This window comes from Myiozetetes cayanensis, unplaced genomic scaffold (assembly GCF_022539395.1).
Source record: "Myiozetetes cayanensis isolate MyiCay16 unplaced genomic scaffold, myiCay2020 scf6-25, whole genome shotgun sequence".
Lineage (NCBI taxonomy): Eukaryota > Metazoa > Chordata > Aves > Passeriformes > Tyrannidae > Myiozetetes > Myiozetetes cayanensis.
This window is the reverse complement of record NW_026087853.1, coordinates 4,427,311-4,448,730: the sequence shown is the minus strand read 5'-3', so window position 1 is coordinate 4,448,730 and position 21,420 is coordinate 4,427,311. Positions and strand designations below refer to the sequence as shown.

Genomic DNA, 21,420 nt, shown 5'->3' with positions numbered 1-21,420 from the left:
TAATAATGTATAAATGAAAATAAATGGATCTTTTCTTACCATAAAAAGCTTGTCTATTCCCAATCTATATCAGTTCTGCAGTACTGAGTGCACAGTTTTGAAGAGCAGAACTGCAGATCTCGTTGTGTGTAAATAAAAATAATGGATATAGCTCACATTCTGCTTTGCTAACAACTTTCACAAGGACAAGTGCAGTATGAGGGTGGGCCATGCTGTGTATTTCAGGCTGCCTCAGGTACAAATTGTGGTTCTCTAAATCGAGTCCGTGTGATAAGAGCTGTTTGGCAGCTGGACTAAAGGTGCTCTCAGTGTTTGCTGTGTAATAAACCTGGATGGATGGCCAGGCTCAAAGAGTGGTGGGGAATGGAGCTACATCCAGCTGGTGGCCAGCCATGAGTGGTGTGTCCCAGGGCTCAGCAGTGGGGAAGGGTCTGGAGCAAAAGTCTTACAAGGAGCAGCTGAGGGAGCTGGGGTCGTTTAGTCTGGAGAAGAGAAGGCTCAGGGGTGACCTCATCACTCTCCACAACTCCCTGAGAGGAGGTTGTAGCCAGGTGGGGATCGGTCTCTTCTCCCAGGCAATCAGCAGTAGGACAAAAGAAAATGGCCTCAGGTTGCACCAGGGGAGGTGTAAGTTGGATATTAGGAACAACTTCTTCACAGAAACGATTGTCAAGCATTGGAATGGGCTGCCCAGGGCAGTGGTGGAGTCGCCATCCCTGGAGGGATTTTAAAGGATGTTTAGATGTGGCACTTGGGGACTTGGCGGGCTTGGCAGTGCTTGGCAGGTTTAATGGTTGGACTCATTGATCTCAAAGGTCTTCTACCACCTAAATGATTCTGTGATTGTGTAAAGCTGTGCAATCTCAGACAGCAGCAGCAGCAAACTTTACAAAAAAAAATTTAGCCCTATCATTCCAGTGAAACCTACCTGCAAGGATTAGATCATTGATTATTTTTTATGGATGTGTGTGAAGCCAGGGAGTTGGTGAAAGCAAGATGTTCTGTATGAATTCTTCAGAAAGATCCAGGAATGGAGAAATATAGAGTAATTTCTTAGAGTGTCATGGCAACCAGCTCTACTCAGAGGAGGTATCTTATCAATTAGGTTAAATAATTAGGAACAACATTGAGTAAAATGAAGAAAAACAGCTTAGAGTCATGTCAGGTGGGAGGCAGCTAAACTACTAAACAAAATAAAAAATGTGCTCTATCACTTCTGGAAGACTTCAGCAGAGGCTGAAAGGAGACAGGAGAAGAGAAAAAAAGGAGGGAAGTAATGAGATAGGGAAAAAAATTGTAGTGGAAACTTATTCAGATAAAATGGAAAGTATTTGGGAAAATCCTTAGTTTTGTTGAAAATTTATTCTTATTCTAAATTTCATATTTTGAAAAAAAGAATTAACATACAGAAGATTTTTTTTTACATCCCAACTAATATGCCCTTGTTTTCAAGATAACCAAACAGTCAGTCCTCTCTTGCTCATTCTCTTACAATGCTTTTCAGATTTTTTTGCACTACAAGGAAACTGAAGAAAAATACTTCCCTCGGTTTTCTGCTGGAGAGGTTTTAAAAAATAAGAGAAAACCTTTTTTTGGTTTTTAAAAACTTCACTGTAGTGATGGAAAAGTAGGCATAGTAAAAAAAAATTTACTTCTACTTTTACTTTAGAAGATTTTCTACAGCTAAAGGTTCTAAAATTCAGGTTAAGGCACTGGGGTTTTTTGTTTGTTTGGTTGGTTGGTTGTTTTGGTTGGTTGGTTGGTTTTTTTGCTAAAGTTTTTCCTATTTCACTAAGTTAATAGCAGCTAAATAACAAAATTGGGAATAATAATTTTAAAAAACAGTATGTCTCAATTTTATAAAATATTTCATTTGAATTTTCTAATAAAAAATAGAACAGGGACAATTGACATAAATTATTAAGTATGGAACAAAATTGAATAATTTACCTTTCTTTGTAAAATGTATATATTAATGTGAATTATGAATGACTGTGAGTTGGTGATGATGATTATTATTATTATTCCTTATTCTTACTATGAATAGGCATGAAGAAAATTAAAATTGTGTCCCAAAGGTCTTTTGCCCTGCCTTTGGGAAATTTCTCCTACAGCTTCTCAAAGGAAAAGATACTCATACCTGTTTATTACCAACCCTAAAACTCACTAACATCAGCAGCTACTTTCTGTTGACCTCAGTGAATTACAGATCACGACCTCTGGGACAAATGACTCCAGATTAATATCATTAAGAACTAAAGCAGGTTAGCTTGCAAATTTGGTTCAAAGTGTTTTTATTTAGGTTAGGTAAATGTGTTTTAATGTTATGCTTAGTAATATGTACTTGCAGGAATAAGCACTTGCATAAAATGAGAAATATGTGAAAGATTCTTCCAAACCATCAGTAGAGAAGATGAAGAGTCTCTGCTCCATAGATAATAAATGTATGCCTAAAAAGATTAAAGGAAATATTTGCAATTTGATCAAACAACTGTGGGGAATAAAATGAACTCCTTTGGGATTGGGTTTGCAAAAACTGAATAAAAAATTTAAAGAAAAGAGCTTTGCAAAGTCAACTACAACTAATAGTTCAGTATAAAATTAATGTACCATACTGCAGAGGCTTGGGGAGAAGCAGGCTGGAAGGCCTGAAGAGATGTGCTCATAAATGGATTGTTGAATATAATTTTCACTGGATTTTAAGACTTCCTCCTGCAAGGCTAACAATAGTTTTTTACTCACAGAAGTAGTCTGTGAATGATACCTGCAGGTACTAGTAGCACTCGCTGGCTCAGATCATTAATGCAGAGGGACTAAAAAATGTGAATGTACTGTCAAACTCCCCATTCCAGGTGCAGTGCCTATTCTGTGTGTAATTTCAGATGTCATTGTCCCTAACAAAGGACATTAATGGTATACATGCCCAGCTATTAGTGACTTGCAACAGCTGAGAAGCAACTGAGGATGCTTCATATACTGGCAAAATAAGCGGGAAGAGAGACCCTGCAGCCATTCCCTCAGCTGCCAGAATATGAACAAAGACATCGAAGGCATCAGGGTCACTTAAATTAACCTCTTACTTTTGTAGCTGATATTGCTGGTACTTTAATGACACATGTGATGGTGACACTGGGGCTGCCAGGCTGGAGAGTTCAATGTGTATTTTAGACATTCATGCTTTCTCTTGCTGCTAAAGAGTTAATGTTCAAGAGACATCCCATTACTGTTATAACTGTTGGGTCACATCTAGATAATTTTATTCTGTCAAATCTCTCGTTTATTTTCACTGGACTTTTAGGGTTGGCTTAGTCACTCTTGGATAACATCCAAGAACAGCTTTGTCCTACTCTGGGAAATAGTCAGTCCCACTTGTAATAGAAAGATGATAAAATCTCCCCAATTATCGGGACCTAAGCTGTGATACTAGCATAAACCTAAAAAATTTAAAAGCAATTTAATTTTACACAGGCTTTTTTTTTTTTTTTTTTTTTTTTTACCTCATAGTTGTTTCTAAGTGCAGCTTAGGAGAAAACTTTGCTTAGGAGAAGCTTAGGAAACAAAACCCCTTGGGCTACAGCTCATCTTTCTGATGAATCCTGAAATTAGGGTTTCTGGCTCGATGTAGCAGTCCCACCACAAAGGTGGTTGTGAAAAGGAATGATGAAATTCAGTGTCAGTACATGCAAATGAATACACGTAGGCAAAAATTAGCTATCTATACCCATACAATAATGGTTTCTAAATTCGCAGTTACCCCTGAGACTGGAAAAGTATCTTTATTTCCTGACATCTGACTGTTACTGCTGATAGTTCCTTGAAAATATCAGTATAATATTCAGTGCCAGCAAATAAAAGGCAAATAGGATTCCTGGGCAGGTAATTGAAATTAATGTTGTTGCACCACACTGCACTGTTCTACAACAAGATGTTGTAAGATTAAAAAGGGTGTCTAAAAGGTGACAAGAATGAGGCATGGAATGATGACTGAGAAAACGCAGTGGGGGATGGCTTAGAAACATCAAGAGTGGTGCAAAGGAGGCGGAGAGGAGCAATTACTCACTTTCTGGAAAGGGGAGCTGGGGGCTGCCAATGTAAAGGCTTGGGCAGCCAGGCTTGCAGCATAGATCAACAGAATACTTTGTCACATACTGTTTTGGTGAGGAAAGAAAAACAGAAGTGTGTTTGTGGAAAGGTATTAGATATCCTTGGTGGAGATGGTGGCTCATATGTACCATGGTGTGCATGCAGCGGGCAGTTTAGAAATTCCCTGGGCTCTGGGTTCATGGAAATCTGAAAGGACTGTCCCAGGGCAGGGATGCACTGTGCACTGTGTAAGGATACTTATCCTAAGTATCTGGAAGGGGCTGCTGTCAGAGGATGGATTTTGGCTGGATGGGCAATTAGTGTGATGCTGCGTGTCACACTTATCACTGTACACACCTCTGTGGCCATATGCATCCTGGGCATCTTCCAGATGGTGTCTGGAGCTTTACAGCAAGAACACCATCGTCCCAAAGAGAGTAACTTGACTGCAGCGTCCAAGAGCTGAATAAGTGGCTTGTAGTGAAACAGGACATTTAAAAATGCTACGAAACAGCCACCAAAAAAAAAAAAAAAAAAAAAAAAAACCCACCCCAAAAAAAGCCTAGGGAAAGTGATAAAATACACTCAATTATTCTCCTCAGATACTCTCCAGACGTCAATGTAATTTCATTGACTTCAGTGAAATTAGTGTTAATGTAGGAATGGAAATGCAGCAAATCTAATTCCAGCATCTCCTTCCTGGAATAGTGAGCAAGAAAACAGAGAGGTAATCAGATAGAAACAAGTGCTGATCAGAAGGAGCTGGACAGGGAGGAGGAGAGCTCCAGGAGCTGCTGCCAGGAAATAAAGATACCTTTCCAGTCTCACATAGTCATGGAGAGTTCAGCAATACATGCACTGAGGCCAGAATGAAAAGCCAAGGGTTTTTTGTTTGTTTTAGTTTGACAGTGTATGCAATCTTCTGTTGTTATCTTAAATATTCTCAAACCCCTTGTGCCAGGACAACATCAATGGCTAGTAATGTTTCCAGGAATGTGCTTTATTTTTGGTATTATGGAAAAGGGAATGGTGGAGACTTGTGGGACTGGTGGAAAGAGGTGGAGGTAATGTGTGTGATATAGTATTTAGACATCTCATTTCATCAGAAAACAGACCTGTTTGTAGCATTCGGAGTGCTGATGTCCAGTTCCATATTTAAATATAATAATGTAGCTGTCTGGCTTTGCGATCCTTTTACAGACAGACATATTTTTGGGGTGTTTCCTGCCATTTTGCCATGCCATTGCTGTTTATCAAAATAGTTTGTGGCACTTGCAGAGGTGAACACAGAGAGTGTCTTCCTAGGACCACAGATGTCCCCTGAAGTGCCATAAAAACTACCCAAATATGCTGAAATTCAAATCAGCAGTGTGTAGGAAACAAAACCCTCTCCTAAGCACATTTTCACATGGGTATCTTCCCCAAAGACTCTTCTCCACTGGTAAGAAGTGGCTTCACGGTGGCAGGGAATGACTGGAAAGCCACAGACATGTAACAAACGCGGTCACACCAGCGTGTCAGGCTGGGAGGTGAGTGTGGTTTTAATACATAAAAGGCTAATTGGTAATGCTGAATGCCAAACTGAGAGGCCAGATTTTTTCCCCCCTTCCAGAAGGATGCAGTACAGGGTAGGACACATGATTTCATAGAGTATAAAAGTGGGAAATGTGCTTGTTTTCACAGTTAGGTTTCACTTGGCTATTGACTGTTTTACAAGACAACCACCGAGGATGCTCTGAAGGAGCTGTCAGGCTCAGTGACAGCTCAGCATCTGCCACAGCTAAATCAATACTGCGATGAAGGACAGGTTCCCAGAGTGGATAATCAAAGCAGAGTAAAGCTAATTCACCTTGAAAGTCTGAAAATGTTAGTGTGAAATTTTTTGGACAAACCCAGCATTATTCCAGCAAGAGACGAGAGGTGCTGAGGTCCAACCCTGAGCTCTGCCCAAGTGTGGCCATTAGTGGGGGTGAGGGGCAGGCTTCACACCAGTCATGTGCACAAATGTACTGATAAAATGGAAATCTGGTGGTAATAAATTGGGCAAAAAGGGGTTTGGGTTGGCTCTTATTGCTGGCAGTGTGGTAGAAACTCATGGCTTGGTTTTGTGGCAAATATTTCATTATAATATAGATTTGAGTGCATCTGTGAAGATAATGAATGTTCCACGTTTTCTTAGGCTGTTAAGACTTTTTTTTTTTTTGCATAAAAATGTGATTTTCTTCCATTTTTCAGGTTTCTAATGCTTAAAATCAAAAGACTGGAGGAAAAAATGTTTTGCTATGGATTATTTTAGTTTTATAAGACCTGGAGGTGAATTTTTTCAACTTTTTGTGGAACTCTTTCTTTTCTTCCCCCTTGATTTTAGTACAAACATGTCAGGGAAGGGAAATTTAACTGGAGATAGTCTGTCAGCATCACATGGAAAATTTTGGATACAAAAGTTTCCTAAGCTCTGTCTAGAGATGCTGAATTTGCAGGATGGAGATTTAGAGGGAAAGTGCTTCTGTAGATGACTTAGATGAGTAAGAAACATTATCTTTCAGTGAAGCAGTTTTGTGGTCATTTTATGAAGCAGAATTATTCTGAAAATAATAGGATGAAAACATCATCTCCAAATTCAAGTCTTTTAATATTAACAGTTAAGTACTTTATTTTGTTCCTAAAAGTACCCTGTAGTTACTCACAAAAATCTATCCTTACGCAGAGTTCGGGCTCAGTTCTACTGAATAAAAGCAACATTGCTTTACCTGTTCTCTGTGTCATTAATATTTTAAGACAGATACAAACATGCACTGTTATGCTAAAAGGTGTGTTTACCACATCTCTCAGGGCTATGCATGGCTTGTGTTTTGCAGCTGAAATCATTTGCTCCATTGTCCCAAATCCATTCTTATAATTGGTGCCGAGATAAAACTGAACGATTATTAAATGAATGAGCAAAGTTAGATTTGAAAGAAGTAGAAAGAATGAGCAAATTTGAAGACTGAAAGGAAAATTAGCAGCAGAAAGTCTAAGAGCATTGATTTGTATGTTCACCTTTTACAGTGACATACAGGTGTATCTGTGTGTATGTACACGTGTATTTATATATATATATATGCATATTTGTGAGTATATAAACCACACCAACATAGATTTATACAGCACAAACTTTTGCACAGGCATACACAGAAAAAAAAGAACCTAGGGGAGCAGGGGCTAGAAACATCTTTTAGTACAGTGCAGTAGTTTTGAGGGTGTGTTTACAAATTTCCCATTATATTTTAACAAGACAGGCAATTTAGGTGGTGTTCCTCAGTGTGCAAGTGATGTTCTGGCATCCTGCCTCCAGCAATATTTCTGTCTTGGGTTCATCTTAATGTGACAAGAACTCAGTGTCCCACTAAAAATATTCCTTTAAAAGTATTAAAGGCAAAAAATAAAATCCAGCAACAAGCTGTCAGGTCGCTTCACGCAGTGATACTGGCAGCTGCCACCTTTGCTCAGAGAACTTTCTTTCTGGGGATGATCCCTTTGGTTCCTGTACTTTGTTCAGTAGTGCTGGAGACCCTTTGTGTCCTGTGCTTGTTATTGTTGGCAGTTTTGACACAGTGAGGCACAGTGAGGAAGGCACATGGGATGGTTTTGATCCCAGCTCTCAGCTCTGGGCAGTGATAAGAGTAAGGACAAAACTCTGGGAATATTTCTTTGGTGGAGAAAGGAAAGATGTAGGTGGATGACTGTTTGACAGACACAATTCAGCTTTTTCCGAAGTACTGGAGGGATTTGCATGGAAATGAGGCAATGTTAAAGATAATATTCAAAATGGAGAAAATGATAAGGAACGATGGAACAAAGTGTGCTAAAATGAAGAAGATGATAAGGAACAATGGAACACAGTGTGCTAGAGGCACGGCTGGCATTCATGGTGAACATAATTCTCATGAATTTTGGTCAACTACTGCCTCTCTGCTTTTCCTCTTCACCCACTGTAATTCCTTTAGGGAAGTGGTTGTGTTTTAATTGACAGGACTTTGTGCAGTGTGTGAAATGCTGGATGTGCCATTTGGCAAGGGGGTGATGGGTTTTTGAAGAAACAGGAGTTATGAAGGATTAGTATAAGAAACGAGGTTGCTCATTTCACTAGTTAATTCTTATCTTTGTTTGTGTCATACTGTTTTTATACAAGGAAACTTAAATATTCCACCCTAAGCTGTCACCACCAAAATCTGTGACCACCAAGACCCAACTTCCACTGAGTATGAAACATGTAAAAGAAGCCCTAACCAGCCTCTTACTTCAGAGCTCTTAGGGAAAAAGCTTCCAGAATTAGGAACTCTACACTGCAAGACACGGATTTTTCAGGCAAAGTGATGTTTTTCCCACTCAGTTAACACAGGCTACTGCTATTGGTCTTGCTGCTTGTTGTGGTTTAATTGCCACCATTTTTCAGGCTGTGCCTTCCCATATGATTCTTAACACCCTTGACTAATGTGATGAGGAAGAAGCAGACCCTAGCAGTCCCAAGACATGTAAAGCTTTCCAGTAAAAAGAAAAACTAGGAAATTCAATCCAAATTCCAACAAGAACCCCCTGACCCTGTGCAGGGCTGTATTTCTGATGGTTAGCACTGTTTTGCAGGAAAAGGAACAAAGTAATCTAATAATGTGAAGTGGGTGTGGAAGGGGATGTCGAGGACAGCGTGTGTGAACTTTCATTTGAAGCTGCTTAGCATCAGACCCAGGAGCCCTTGGCACCTCATCCTCAGGTGGTTGAAATAAGTAATTTTGTTGAATAAACTTAACCAACTTCAGCTTTTGTCCATCACTGCTACAGGACTAGAAGCCAAACAGACGGATAGCTATGGGCAATGGTAGCCTTGATTTAAGACCATGTTTTAAAATAGCATTTCAACCAGTGTTGGATTGCAACTCTGTGCAAAAATACAGCTAGGCAGCTCATCACATCTGCACGGTGGCAAGGTATTGGAGCTTGAAAGTAAGTATTTTCCATTAGCTGAGTGCGCTCATGAAAAAGAAAAGCTCCCAGTTTCACCATTTAAAAATTAGTGACTGTACAAGTGCAGTTGAAAGCCCTAATTTTAATGAGAATTTATGCATAAGGTATGCCAAATGTCTAACTGCCTCCAAAGCAGCTGTTCCACTCTTCTGTGTGGTGTCCCCTATAAAGGGAAGAACAGTGACTGTGTGTTCCTACAGTTTACTACTGATAATCATCTGATTTGCATAATTATTTAGTTCTTGTCAAACAAATATCACTGTTAATAGGGATTTTACAGACCTATCTTTTATTATCATTATCCTCTTAATTTAGAGTTTGCATTTCTATAGAATCAGGAAGGTGTTGGGTCAGGAAGATGGGTGTCAGCTGTATCCATGGAGGAACTGTGCATCTCATATTGCTGCAGTGTGGGATGTAGGAATTCATGGGTAGTGTCCCCCTCCCTGTGGAGGCAATACAGGACACACATCTGGATGCAGACACTGTATGTCAAGCATATAGGCCAGGATGGTGATGGAATCAGATTGGACATGATGGGAATTTGCCCAGATAATTGTATGCAACTTCTCCCCTGATTTCAGCAGTCAGATGGTTTTGTTGAGAAGTTCAGAGCTGAAGTTCATTGCTGAATTCAGACCTTCACCCATTAGCTTCTCCTCTGCAAAGTGGGTGTAACAATGCATTGTTGGGGCATATGGAAGGATAAATATATTGGATGGTGTGGCATGGGATAATAGTATGGCTACAGGAGTAATTGGAGGAAAGTTTCTTCTTATGCTTTGAATGCTTTTGGAAGTAAAATTTGAAAGCTGCTGTGCTCTGGTGTTGGTATATCCTCCCTGTAAATGAGGAGTAATTGTATTTTAGGACACTGGTGTAAAACTGGTGTTGGTATTGCTGGGATGGAGGAGGGTATTTTAACAGCAAAATATTTATTGGGGACAAGGATTCAGGATCAAGGTTGGCCTTTTGAAGACCTGTAAAATCGTGGGTTTGTGTTGATGCATTCACCAGCACAGCTGGTGCACAGGAGAGCCACTGCGGGGTGGAGGTGGGGAGGCTGGGGCTGGCATCAAAGCAGTGCCATAAAACAGTGATGAGGGAGGGGGCTTAGAGGAATTGTTTTGTTCCAAGTAATACACTCTGTTGAAAACTGTTACTGGATTTGAAGGAAGCTGGTTCTGTTGAGAAAGTGGCAGCTCGTCGCTGCTGCATCTTCTCGGTGAGGCTGCTCAGCTCGGGAGATGGGCACTGCTCTGTGCTGCCAAAACTGTGACTGCAGAATGTTTTGCAGTCTGATCGGATGTGTTAAGGTGAGGTGGAAAGAAATAACAGAGAACTGCTCAGCTTTTAAAATAATAAATCAGGTGTCTGGATACTGGGCTTCTTTCTTGTTATATTTAGTAAATGTATATTGGAGCTTGCAGTGAATTGCTCCTGGATGACAGAGCTTTAATAATATTAATCTAAAAGTCTTACGGGAATAACTAAGTCCAGAAATTAATCGAAGAAGAACTTGTGGCTAGCTTTAACATGCACAAATGAAAATATCTGTTTTTCCAGGATCAAATCCTCATAGAATCATTTATATTGGAAAAGACCTCTAAGATGATTAAGTCCAACTATTAACCCAACACTGCCAAACCCACCAGTAAACCATGTCTCCAAGTGCCACATCTATATGTCTCCTAAATCCTTTCAGGGATGGTGAATCTCCCACTGTCCTGGGCAGCCTGTTACAGGGCTTGACAACCCCTTCATTGAAAACTTTTTTTCCTGATGTCCAATTTAAACCTCCCCTGGCACAACTGGAGGCCATTTCCACTTGTCCTGTCGCTTGATACTTGTGAGAAGAGACCGATACCCCCTCACTAATCTTCTACTTTACAATGGAAGTTTAGAGGAACATTGTATATGCTTGGATTAAGTAGTAGTCTAGCATAGAACAAGCCATAAGGAAAATTAAATCTCTCAATCAAGCCTTCAGTTCCTTAAGGCAGATGTTCCTATCTGGACATATTTAGCATACGGTCAGGATAATAGGAGATTTGAGGTGCTTTGGGATGATTTAGGTAACTCTGAGTCATTTTTTTTTCAGAAAGTTCTGTATTTTTAAATAGCCTAAAGATTTATGTAACACTATTGCTAAATCATTCAGAAATGTTTTATGTAAGTCTAAATATAGTAACATACATTTTATATGTAAAACTATATAGTACTTATGTCCTTGCATGTAATTTTGGAGAGAATTTCCACACTGAAGAGTAAAAATAGAACTAAAATAACAGTTGAACCATTTATCTCACCTTTAGGACCGAGAAAAAAATATTTCAGCATCATTACATCAAATTGATCTCTATAAAATCTAGTGAAGACTGCTTCAGATTTACATACATAGAACAATTAAGTAAATGAGCATTGCATGACTGTAGGAACATAACAGGAAATGTTCAGAGAAATGCAGGTCGTTAAAGAGGAGGTAAATAAATGCAATTTGACCTAAGTAGTCGTTTCATGAAATTGGGTAATTTCACCTTCAACATCATCTCTCCTGTTTATTGTAAACTGAGAGACTGCAATAAAACTATTAAAGTGTATGCATACCTTTAGAGATTTCTTTAGAGATTGTTTAAATACTTTCACTGTCAAGAGAGGCACAGTATTTTGTTTTCTTTCAGAACCTTTTGCAAATGATCTTTGCTGCCAGTTCCGCCTGCCAAAAACAATTAAAATACAGCGAAAGTGAAATGCCTTTGGTAGCACTTCTCTGCCTTTGTTGTTTTAAGGTGAGGTGCAAGACTTACACTTGTCACTTCAATGTTAAAGAGGGATCCTCTGAGAAATCTTCATTTGCTAATTACTGGAAATAAGGGTCATTGATGGACCTTTGAAGGTAACAGCAGGATTAAATGCTCATGTATCCGTCCATAGGGAATCCAACGTGCTCCCTGAGCAGAGACAACTCTGCCAACTAAGGAGCTGATCCAGCTCACCTTCCTGTTCTATCCCATCTCTGTCATATTTGCAGCTAATGCAATTATCCCAGCCTAAAGCTGACTGGGAAAGAACAAAAGCAGGTAACTTGTATTTTTAAGGCAGACTAACCTCTTCTCACTAGACCCTCCCAAGCAGAGGACCTTTTTGCTGTAGAGAAGTGTTAAATTGGTGGAAAAAAAATGCAATATAAATTTTTTTATATATTTGTTATTTCCTTATCAGCACCAACTTTTTTTGTTGCATACCAAGACCTGCAAAACAATAAATGCTAGTTTTCTATAAATTACCTCCTTTTCTTGTTATCATATAGAGAACAGGGATGGGGAGCAGATTTACAAACAGAGGTGGATTTTCCATGCCAAATTATGAGAAATCTGCTCTCCCAAAAAACCTGCAAACCAGCCTCAGCAGCTACCACTGTGGGCATAGAGAAGCACCAGGAGTGAGGAGAGTCTTTGAGGCACAGCTTCAAAGCTGTGGAGATCTAAGTAGGTTCCCTTTAAACGTTTTCCAGAGGCCCCACATGCAGTAACCTCTGAGAGAAGTGGAGGATTTGGATGAACTCAACAATGTGTCTTTGCCATGTCCAATAGAAGGCAAAGGAAGGCTTTGGTTTCCAACAGAGGGATAATTCTGGGTTTGTTGGTGCAGACTGGTGGGTTCTGGCTTGGTGAGGTACTGCTGGGTGATGCTTAGAGGGATTTGCAGGCTTGATCCAGTGTTTTATCCTTATTTTCTTGAAGAAACATACATTTTTTTAAGTACAACTTTCCAGGACCCTGAATTAGGAGACATAGAACTGAAATTTCTCTTCTGGCTGTATATTTTCTACAAATCTTCTCTGCCAAGAGGAGGTAATAAGCGCCAGTTGCTTCAGACAAGCTGTTTTCACCCCAGCATTCTAAGGTGTTTCCAACCTGGCAGGTGTCAGAGTTCAATCTCTTTTTCCCAGCCTTACATGGCACTGTTATCATATTTTCAATCAGCCTGTTTCCTCTGTGTAGGTTTTCATGGCCAGTTTGGGTTGCAGGCATTACATATGTATATGCAGTCTTGCTGTCATTGCAGGCTTGCAAAAATTCTACTCATGCAGAAAGACAGCATTTTGGGGGCAATTAGGGCTTCTCTATAGATTTATAGTCCTAGGCATTTGCAGAAGCATCTAACACCAGAGACAAGGCGAGATATTGCGCCCTCACATACCTGATGAGATGAGTGCATGATAAATCAGCAGCTGTTCTTCAGAGGGATGAGGGATATTGCACTTAGGAGAAGTGACACTTCATCAAGTTTGTCTTACTGCAAAAGTCCAAAAGAACAGAGAAAGCTGAAGAAAGAAAAAGTCAGGTGGCATTCATCCACATAGGCTTTTTTATAATCCATATGCTTGTACTCTGAGTGAGTGTTGATATGTATGTGAATGGGTATAGAGGTAGAGAAAACCTTTCAGGAGTTCACAGATACTTTGCAGCAATCAGTAAAGCAAGGAAAAAAGCTACCCTTACAACAAGCTTTATTTCTAAACATCACATAGAGTATTAATCTGCTGTATTTTCTAAAGATGAAACCTCTTGTTCATTTTTGCTATACATTGCGTGACCTGGTTTCATATGATCTTGTATTTGCGATGAACTTCGGCATCTAATTTTTACCTGGACGTATAAAAAGCACTGTGTGAAGGGGAAGTAATATTTTTCTATTAGACAGCTTTTAGGAAAGCACCATGTTTTTCAAAAATGCCACCTCTCGAATGGGGGTGATGAACAACAGTAAATTAGTGTGAAACAAAGTGAGTTTTCTGGAATAAAGTAGAATTGGGCTGGGTAGAGGGAAGACATTTTGCACTGAGTGATAAGAGGCATTTTTTCCTTTCACAGTGGGTTATTTCTTGCAATTTGTAGGCTGCAGTTGTTTTTCAAAAAACAGCAATCTGGAAATGCGTAGCTGAATTTTGCTATACAGTATGTCTGAGCGAAGATTATTAAAAATGACATGCACATTTCTGTGTATTTGATAATGTCAAGAGTAGAAGTAGTTCAGCACATTAGTGTTAAGAGATATCGAAAATTTTTATTTTTTTCCTGCAAAATATCTGTATTGTCTAATGTAAGAATGTAATTTTGGGCTTGCTTGCAAGGATAATTACATTGGGACTCAATAAGGCACCTAAAACTTGCTGGACTTTAAGAGCACCTTTCAATCCACCATTATTCAAGACAGCACTAGTAAAGGTGTGCATTAAAGTTTTGGCTTAAATGCTTTGCCAAATTTAGGCTTTAGAATTTAACTGCCCTCCACCAATTAGTGCTCACTCTATCACATTTGTAATAGTACACTGAAGTTGGTGACTTTTCAGTTGGAAAGGCTTCCTTTAAACGTGTGATCTTCTCAAATATGGGCTGTGATTTTTTGGTGCTGCACAACTCAGCTGACTGAGATTTACAGAAACACTGCCATGTTTGGAAAGGGAAGAATCAAACCAGAAGAGAAGGTAACTCCAGGAGGGGGTTTCAGGTAGTACATCCTAGTCTACCAGATCCTCCTCCTGCCCTAGCCATATCTCTTTAGCAGTGGGACTTTCTGTTGTTCACTGGTGCAATTTTTCTCTCTTTGGAATCATAAGTGACTGGCATCTGGAGTTGGCATCACGCAGCCAAGTCATCTGCTGGGACTGGCTGGGATATTAGACTGTGAAATGCCACTCTGAATCCTTCTTGTGAACTTCTCGGCCATTGACATGGGACCCATTTGTGTCATTATCTCCTTGCCAGGCTTCACGGGTTCCTTTCTTCTCCGTTTCATTCTGTCCTTGGGAATGAGGCCATTCTCTACTCACAGCACGTGGTAGCTGAGCCAATCTTACAGGAGATCAACATGATTCCTTGGATATTGCCCTCAAAGTTTACTGGCAGGCTGCAGCTACCTTTGAAAATTAGTTTGGATTAGTACAGGGTATAGAGTTAAAATGCACTTTTTTAAAATAACTCCATGTGTGGACATTATCTGTATGATGTGACTGTATTTGTAAATTAATGCACACTGGGAGGCTGTATGGGTAAATTCATTAAATAACTGTACATGTATATGTGTAAGAATGTGTGCATAAATAGAAATTTTCAGCTTATATATTTGCAGTAATTTGTAACCAAACATAAAATTCTCGGACATTATACTTTAGTTATGATCAGCATTGGCTAGAGCATACATATTAATTTTCAATTACTTTCTTTTTTTTTTTTCCCAGCTCTTCTTTATGCAACTATTTTTGGAAACGTCACCACCATTTTCCAGCAAATGTATGCCAACACCAACCGATACCATGAGATGCTGAACAATGTGAGGGATTTCCTCAAATTATATCAAGTCCCAAAAGGCCTTAGTGAAAGAGTCATGGATTATATTGTCTCAACTTGGTCCATGTCTAAAGGAATTGACACAGAAAAGGTATGAGTACCTGAGGTAACAATTTACATAGCAAGAGTCTATGTCCATTGTGTGCTTTCTTAGAAAGAGAACTATATAACAGCATATGACTTACTAACAAATCCTTAACTGCATGCTACTACTTTGTGTTTGGAAGAAACGCTGGTTGTTTTAAAAATTGACTTTTTTGAAAATATGCCTTTATTTTTCGTTATGGTAAATGTTTGCTGCTTTCCGGTCTTAGTTTGTCTAAATATTAAATAATTTCAATGTACTTAACTATTGAAATCAGTGGGAAATTAGTCTTCAAATTGGTCTGAGAACATAATTTTGTGTCTAAACTACATTGTTATTATCCTGAGAAGTATTGACATCTGTGCATTGCAATTAAATGAGTTTGATTGGCTTGGACCTTTTGCTGATGCCCAGGACATTGACATATCCATCAGCATAATTAGTATAGGATTTAATGGCAGTAGAGATTGATCTTCTTGAGCTAAAGTCTCTGGACTAGCACTTTAGGCCTTTCGTAGGGAGATGCAGAGAATGTGATACTGTTGCCATCTATGCAGGGTAGAAGTCCTACAGGACTTCAGCCCTCAGAAAGGACTGGTCATTTAAATTTCTTCAAAAGGAGAAGGTCGTCTTCTGAGAGTGATTTATCGTGTGCCAGGACAGACCTCATGACTTGTTCTCAAGGCCTCTCTTTTTGCATGATATGTGCAGTGAATCTGTCTGGCCTTGAATATTTCAGAGATCTGAAGTCAGATGGGAGGGGTTCCACCCGCAGTGCCTTGAATGTAGGCAAGATATAACAGCTTTAGGTCTAGATTTTTGGTCCGTGGAGATCAGCAATGCTCCTGTTCCTTCTGTGGACCTGATACAAATCAGCTTAAATTAGGCTTTCAAGCTCCAGTAACCATGATTTCCCTCCTAAGAACTAAAAAGTTTCCAAGGGAGGGTAAGGAAGCATCATGCCAGCTTAATATCTTGAAATATCTAGTGCTTACACAGCTTTGAAGTTCTTTCCTCAGTTGAAGGGCAATATGGGCAATATGGGTTGGTGGTGCAGATTGTTCAGGCAGGCCAAGATGAAGTGTCTACACTGAAAAATTAAGTCTTACATCATGCTGATGCTGCAGCATTTCTTTTATTAATCACCTGCTGTGAAATGCAGTTTAGCATCACAAATACAACTACTTTAAGTAACAAAGATTTATATTTGTTTGATTCTTGTGCTTCAGTATTCCATATTCTTTAATATGTTAACTTCTTACACACTAATACCTTAACTTCCCAGTCCCGATTCATACAGTGTTAAGAGTGAGCTTTCATATTGCAAACTACTGTAAATGCATTCAGTCCTATTGTGTAAATGTCAAACCTCATGAAAATTCAAGTTTCATTTGCATTTATCTCCTTGCAGTTAAGCCAGAGTCCTGTGTTACTCCACTACAGTTTCATTAGATTTTAATGATGCTTTGCAGTTAATTAGGAGAACCTATGCTTTAATTACTGGAATTTCCTTCTATAGTTTCCGCATGTACGGTTTTATAGATGATAAAAATGCAGTTAGAGCCCTAATCTGTGATTCATGGTAAGCAGTGTTCTCTGGTCTGTAAGATGGAGTGCCTGCTTAGCTAAATAATTAATATGCCTGTAAAATCTGTGACTCAGGATTTTAACAATTTTTCCTTGGTGAAGACTTGCCTACACATAGGCCTGGATAAAAACCTATTTAAAACAGTGGGAGGATTTCAGGAACCTCTGCATCTGGTCATCAGTGGCTGCAGCTAACCGAGCTTCCCAGAAAAGCCCACGTTACAGAAGAGCAGAGACAAGATAAAAGTAAGAACTTGAGCACTGGTTTGAACATTTTGGTGGCTTGTGTCCCTCACAGCCTGCAAGTCTGCAAAAGCATCAGCACCAGTGGCCTGCAGTGCCTGCACAGAGCATCACAGGCTCTGTAAGGAGAGAAGGGATCAGGCAGGTTGCTTTCTGCTGCAGGAGAAAGCTTTAGCTTTAGCAAAAGGTTTGGAAAGCTGTGACATAGCCAGTCTTCCTACATTTATCTCCACTCAGGAAGGTGTTATGATGTGCTTCACCAAAACAAATGAGGAAATGTAAAGTCCCAGCTGAAAAATCATAGAAACAGTGGAACAGTCCCAGAGATTAGTCATCTAGGGTGGATTGTTTTTCTTGCCTTAGTTCCTTCATTACCCCTTCAAGCCCTGCCATAAGACCCTCTGCATTTAAATTGAATCTGTCTGTACCAAACCTAGAGCAGGCAAGTGGCTCTGAAAACACTACAGGGACCTTCAAGGTACCCAGTGTCAATTCAGATTTAGTTATTCAGATTTTTTACTGTAGATAATTAGCAGGGCTAATGGGACTGCACTGCTAATGGGACTGTAGCTGAGTTGCTAAATCCAGATAGTGCTCCAGCATAGGTTGGAAGAGGGGATTACCGTCCCAGGTCTTGAATTGGTTCTCTGCACTGCTTTGTCTGACAGCATGGACCTGACCTTAGGTGTTTCTACCAGTTTGGTTTTCAAGGCTGCAGCAGTGACATTCTGACCAGTCTGTTGTCTGGATATATTTGCCTCACATGATTTCCCATTCTCCCTAATTTTTATGAACTTTTCATTAAGCTTCTTATTGCCTTGCAAAACATGTGTGCTCATGACACATGATAATTAGTGAGGAATTTCAACTTTTCATTTTCCATCAGACAGCTCAGACAGTTTCCATCATCCAAGGGTGTTTTTCAACCTAACATACACTATTTCATCCTAAATTGTTCAAAATATATCTACATTGTCACTTTGGGATGTGTTTTGCAACATCATTTGCCACAAATTTATAATACATTTCATTCATTCAGTCAGGATGTTGAAATGGCTTTGTTTTGAAACCCAAATTCAAAGAACAAGAAGGAAGAATGAGATTTCTTACACGAGTGTTACAGTAGGTTCCTATGGTGTTGAACCATCCTAGTAATGACAGAGTAAAAGTAAACACACGGGCATGTGTTTCTTTGATAACTAAAGATTTTAAATACATATGCTTGAAATTAAATTGTAGGTTAATAACTTGACTGGAATTACTACCACTTCACATGTGTTGATTTGTTGCCTTAAATCTCAAATATTTATTCTTGAAGGACACATTCAGTGTGTAGTCCCAAAGAAGCTCTTGGCTAAAACTGATGAGTCCTAATGTGGGAACTCAAGGCAAAGTGGAAGTTAGCATGGAGGAGGTAAAATGAAAATCTAGCCCTTGCTGCTTGTCTAGCAAGATGTCCATAACAGAACTTTGCCTTAAAGCCCCAGTCTGTTCTCCTTGTATGTGGGAGAGGACTTGGTTTCGCACACTGAAGTGACGGTGCTTTAAGCTCCGAATTTTGGATTTCCCGATCTCCCTGGGAATAGCTTATCTTCAAATCCTGCCTTCAAACCCCAGCACCTCAGCCTCTCTCTGAGTGTTCACAAACAAGGAATTAACAATGACACTAAAAGCATTAGCATATTTATTATTATTACTTAAGGGGAAGCAAGTGGCCTCTGATCCATAATCTTAAATCACTAAAACATGAGAGCCTTCCTCTTGACAGCTGGGATGATATATGTAATACATGCACATGGACTCATCTCCTGGTGTAACAGTGGCTCAAACAAGATGGAATTTATTTTATTTTTTTTTTTATGTTTAAAGATAAAGATTTCAGGGTTATCCATCTAACAATGAGCAGGGCTAAAAACATGACAAACCTGAGAAGCTTTTAAACTCTAAACAGTATCTCTCGTCCATCAGAACCTGTTTGTTTTGGGGTTCTTTTGTGAGAGGTAAAAAAGAGGCTCTGTGTATGACCATTTATAATGTAATAATTTGATATATGAAACACATTGAATTACAATCTCTTAGTTTTTGTTAAAATCTCCAGGCAGCAAATGAGAAATTTATAGATATTAGCTCTTCTGTAAGAAATGGGTCATTATCCATAAAAGCAGAACAACCATTAACTAACATGCAGGTGTTTCAAGGTCTCATCTAATTATAACACTCCAAAATGTCAGTAAAACCCAAAGATTTTCTCTTCTTGACCTCTGTGCTCTTGAATGGCTTAGAATTTGCTCAGAAAGCAATTAAATAAATGTCTATCATGTTTTGACTGTAGTTTCCTTCAATAAAGCCATAGGTTGAAAGAGAAAAAAGGCATCTTATTTAGTTTCAACCTGAACATCAATTGCAATTGGGATAATTAGAGCCGATTTCACATTGCACTGTCTGAAATGGAAATCATGAGAAAATAACACAGTATTAAGACTATTCACTGCTGGCCCCCTAAGCTTTCATACAGGAGAAACAGGTTTATGGTAAATAGGTTGTAGCTTCATTAAATGTTAATTTACACAAGGACAGTGCAGTTTATTTCAGTTTGCTGTTAATAAGATCTTCAAGACCTGTAGAAATAATTAGAGATACCCTAGACAAGAAGAGGAATCAGGCTGCCATAGAGGAATCAGGCTACCATTCCTACCATGTCCCATCACAGAGAGGTGTCTGTAAGTGCTGGCTGGATTTCCTCATGGAAGACCAGGGTAGAAGGCTTCCGAGCCTCGTGGCCAAAGATAACTTCTACAAAATTAGCTGTAACAGCTGCATACAATTCCCTGCTACAAAGGGAAGGTAAAAATCTTTTGGACAAGTACCTTTGTTTCGTTGTAGAGGCGAGGTTGTTGGTCGTTCCTTGCAGATCGGGACGAGGTGAACAAGAAGTTGTCCCTCACCTCCCAGAGCTCAGCTAGGACCAGGTACAGTGTGAATCCATGGTTCTTTGGAGAGCAGGATGCAGGAGAGACGGTCAAGGTCTCCCTGTCCTTCACACAGGTCCGTGAGGTGGCCTGTGCACCAGTGGGGCTTTCTGTTTCCCCTTTATGGGTAGCATGGATTATTTACCTCCTGTATGCACTCTGCAGAGCCAGGAAAGGCTATCTACAATTGTCTCTGACTCTTGGATGTATATCTTGGATGTACTATCTTGGGACTGATACAGAATGATGCTTGAGAAAATGCCAGGGATATGGAACAGCTCACAAGCTTTTTTCCCGGGGAAATAAGTACTTGAGTGGATGGGTTGGGCACTTCCTGAGCAGTGCCACCAAAGGGGTGGAGTAGACAAAGGGCTGTTTATTCCAGAGACCACATCTTGGCGAAGATATTCTCCAGATCTCTTTTCATTCTTCATTTCCTTGAATGTCTTTACATAATGATGGATGTCTGAAAATAAAGCCAGCTCCTGAAGAAGCTCAAAATAAAATAATCCACTGATTGATTTCCTTCTTCCAAGGGTGACCTTTGTGCCAGAAGCTGTTGCTCCAAAGCCTATTGTGACTTGAGAAACCCTTTGATGTATGCTGTATTCTTTCTGATGTTTCCTTTTCTTCTTTTATCTATAAAGTTGATTTTCAATGATACATTTTCCTGTGGTCTGCTATCCTTTGCCCCATTAGAAGGCCCTGCAATAACTTTGCTTGGTGCAGATATTACAGCAAAACCAAACCAGTAAAACCTCTAAAAGTACAACCCCTAGGCAACCTGGGATCTACTACCTTGGGTCATCAGTGGATGTGACTAGTGTCACACTTTTCAGTGCATTAGACAAGCCAATAGCCCCTTTGCTGGTGAACTACTTGATTCCTTGAAAGACATAGTGATGCTCTCATCTTCCTCTGATTTTCAAACCCTTAGCTATATTCTATCTGTGTTGACAAAATGGAATTTCATGGACTCTACAGCCAATTTCTTGGGGTTTTCTCTTATGTCTCTAATAATGTCTCTTATTCATGTTACTCAGGTACAGAAACCACTTAGTTTTGTCACTACACCACCAAATCTTTTTTTAATCACTGT

At 39.5% G+C, this 21,420-nt stretch overlaps 1 protein-coding gene across 1 annotated transcript in view; it reads left to right on the top strand.

Annotated features, from left to right (window-relative positions):
* Positions 1-21,420, top strand: part of KCNH5 (potassium voltage-gated channel subfamily H member 5) — a 163,105-nt gene that overhangs the window by 83,839 nt on the left and 57,846 nt on the right. The window contains exon 8 of the mRNA XM_050336758.1: positions 15,329-15,528. Within this exon, the coding sequence (XP_050192715.1) occupies positions 15,329-15,528 (200 nt within the window). The remainder of the gene's footprint in view (positions 1-15,328; positions 15,529-21,420) is intronic.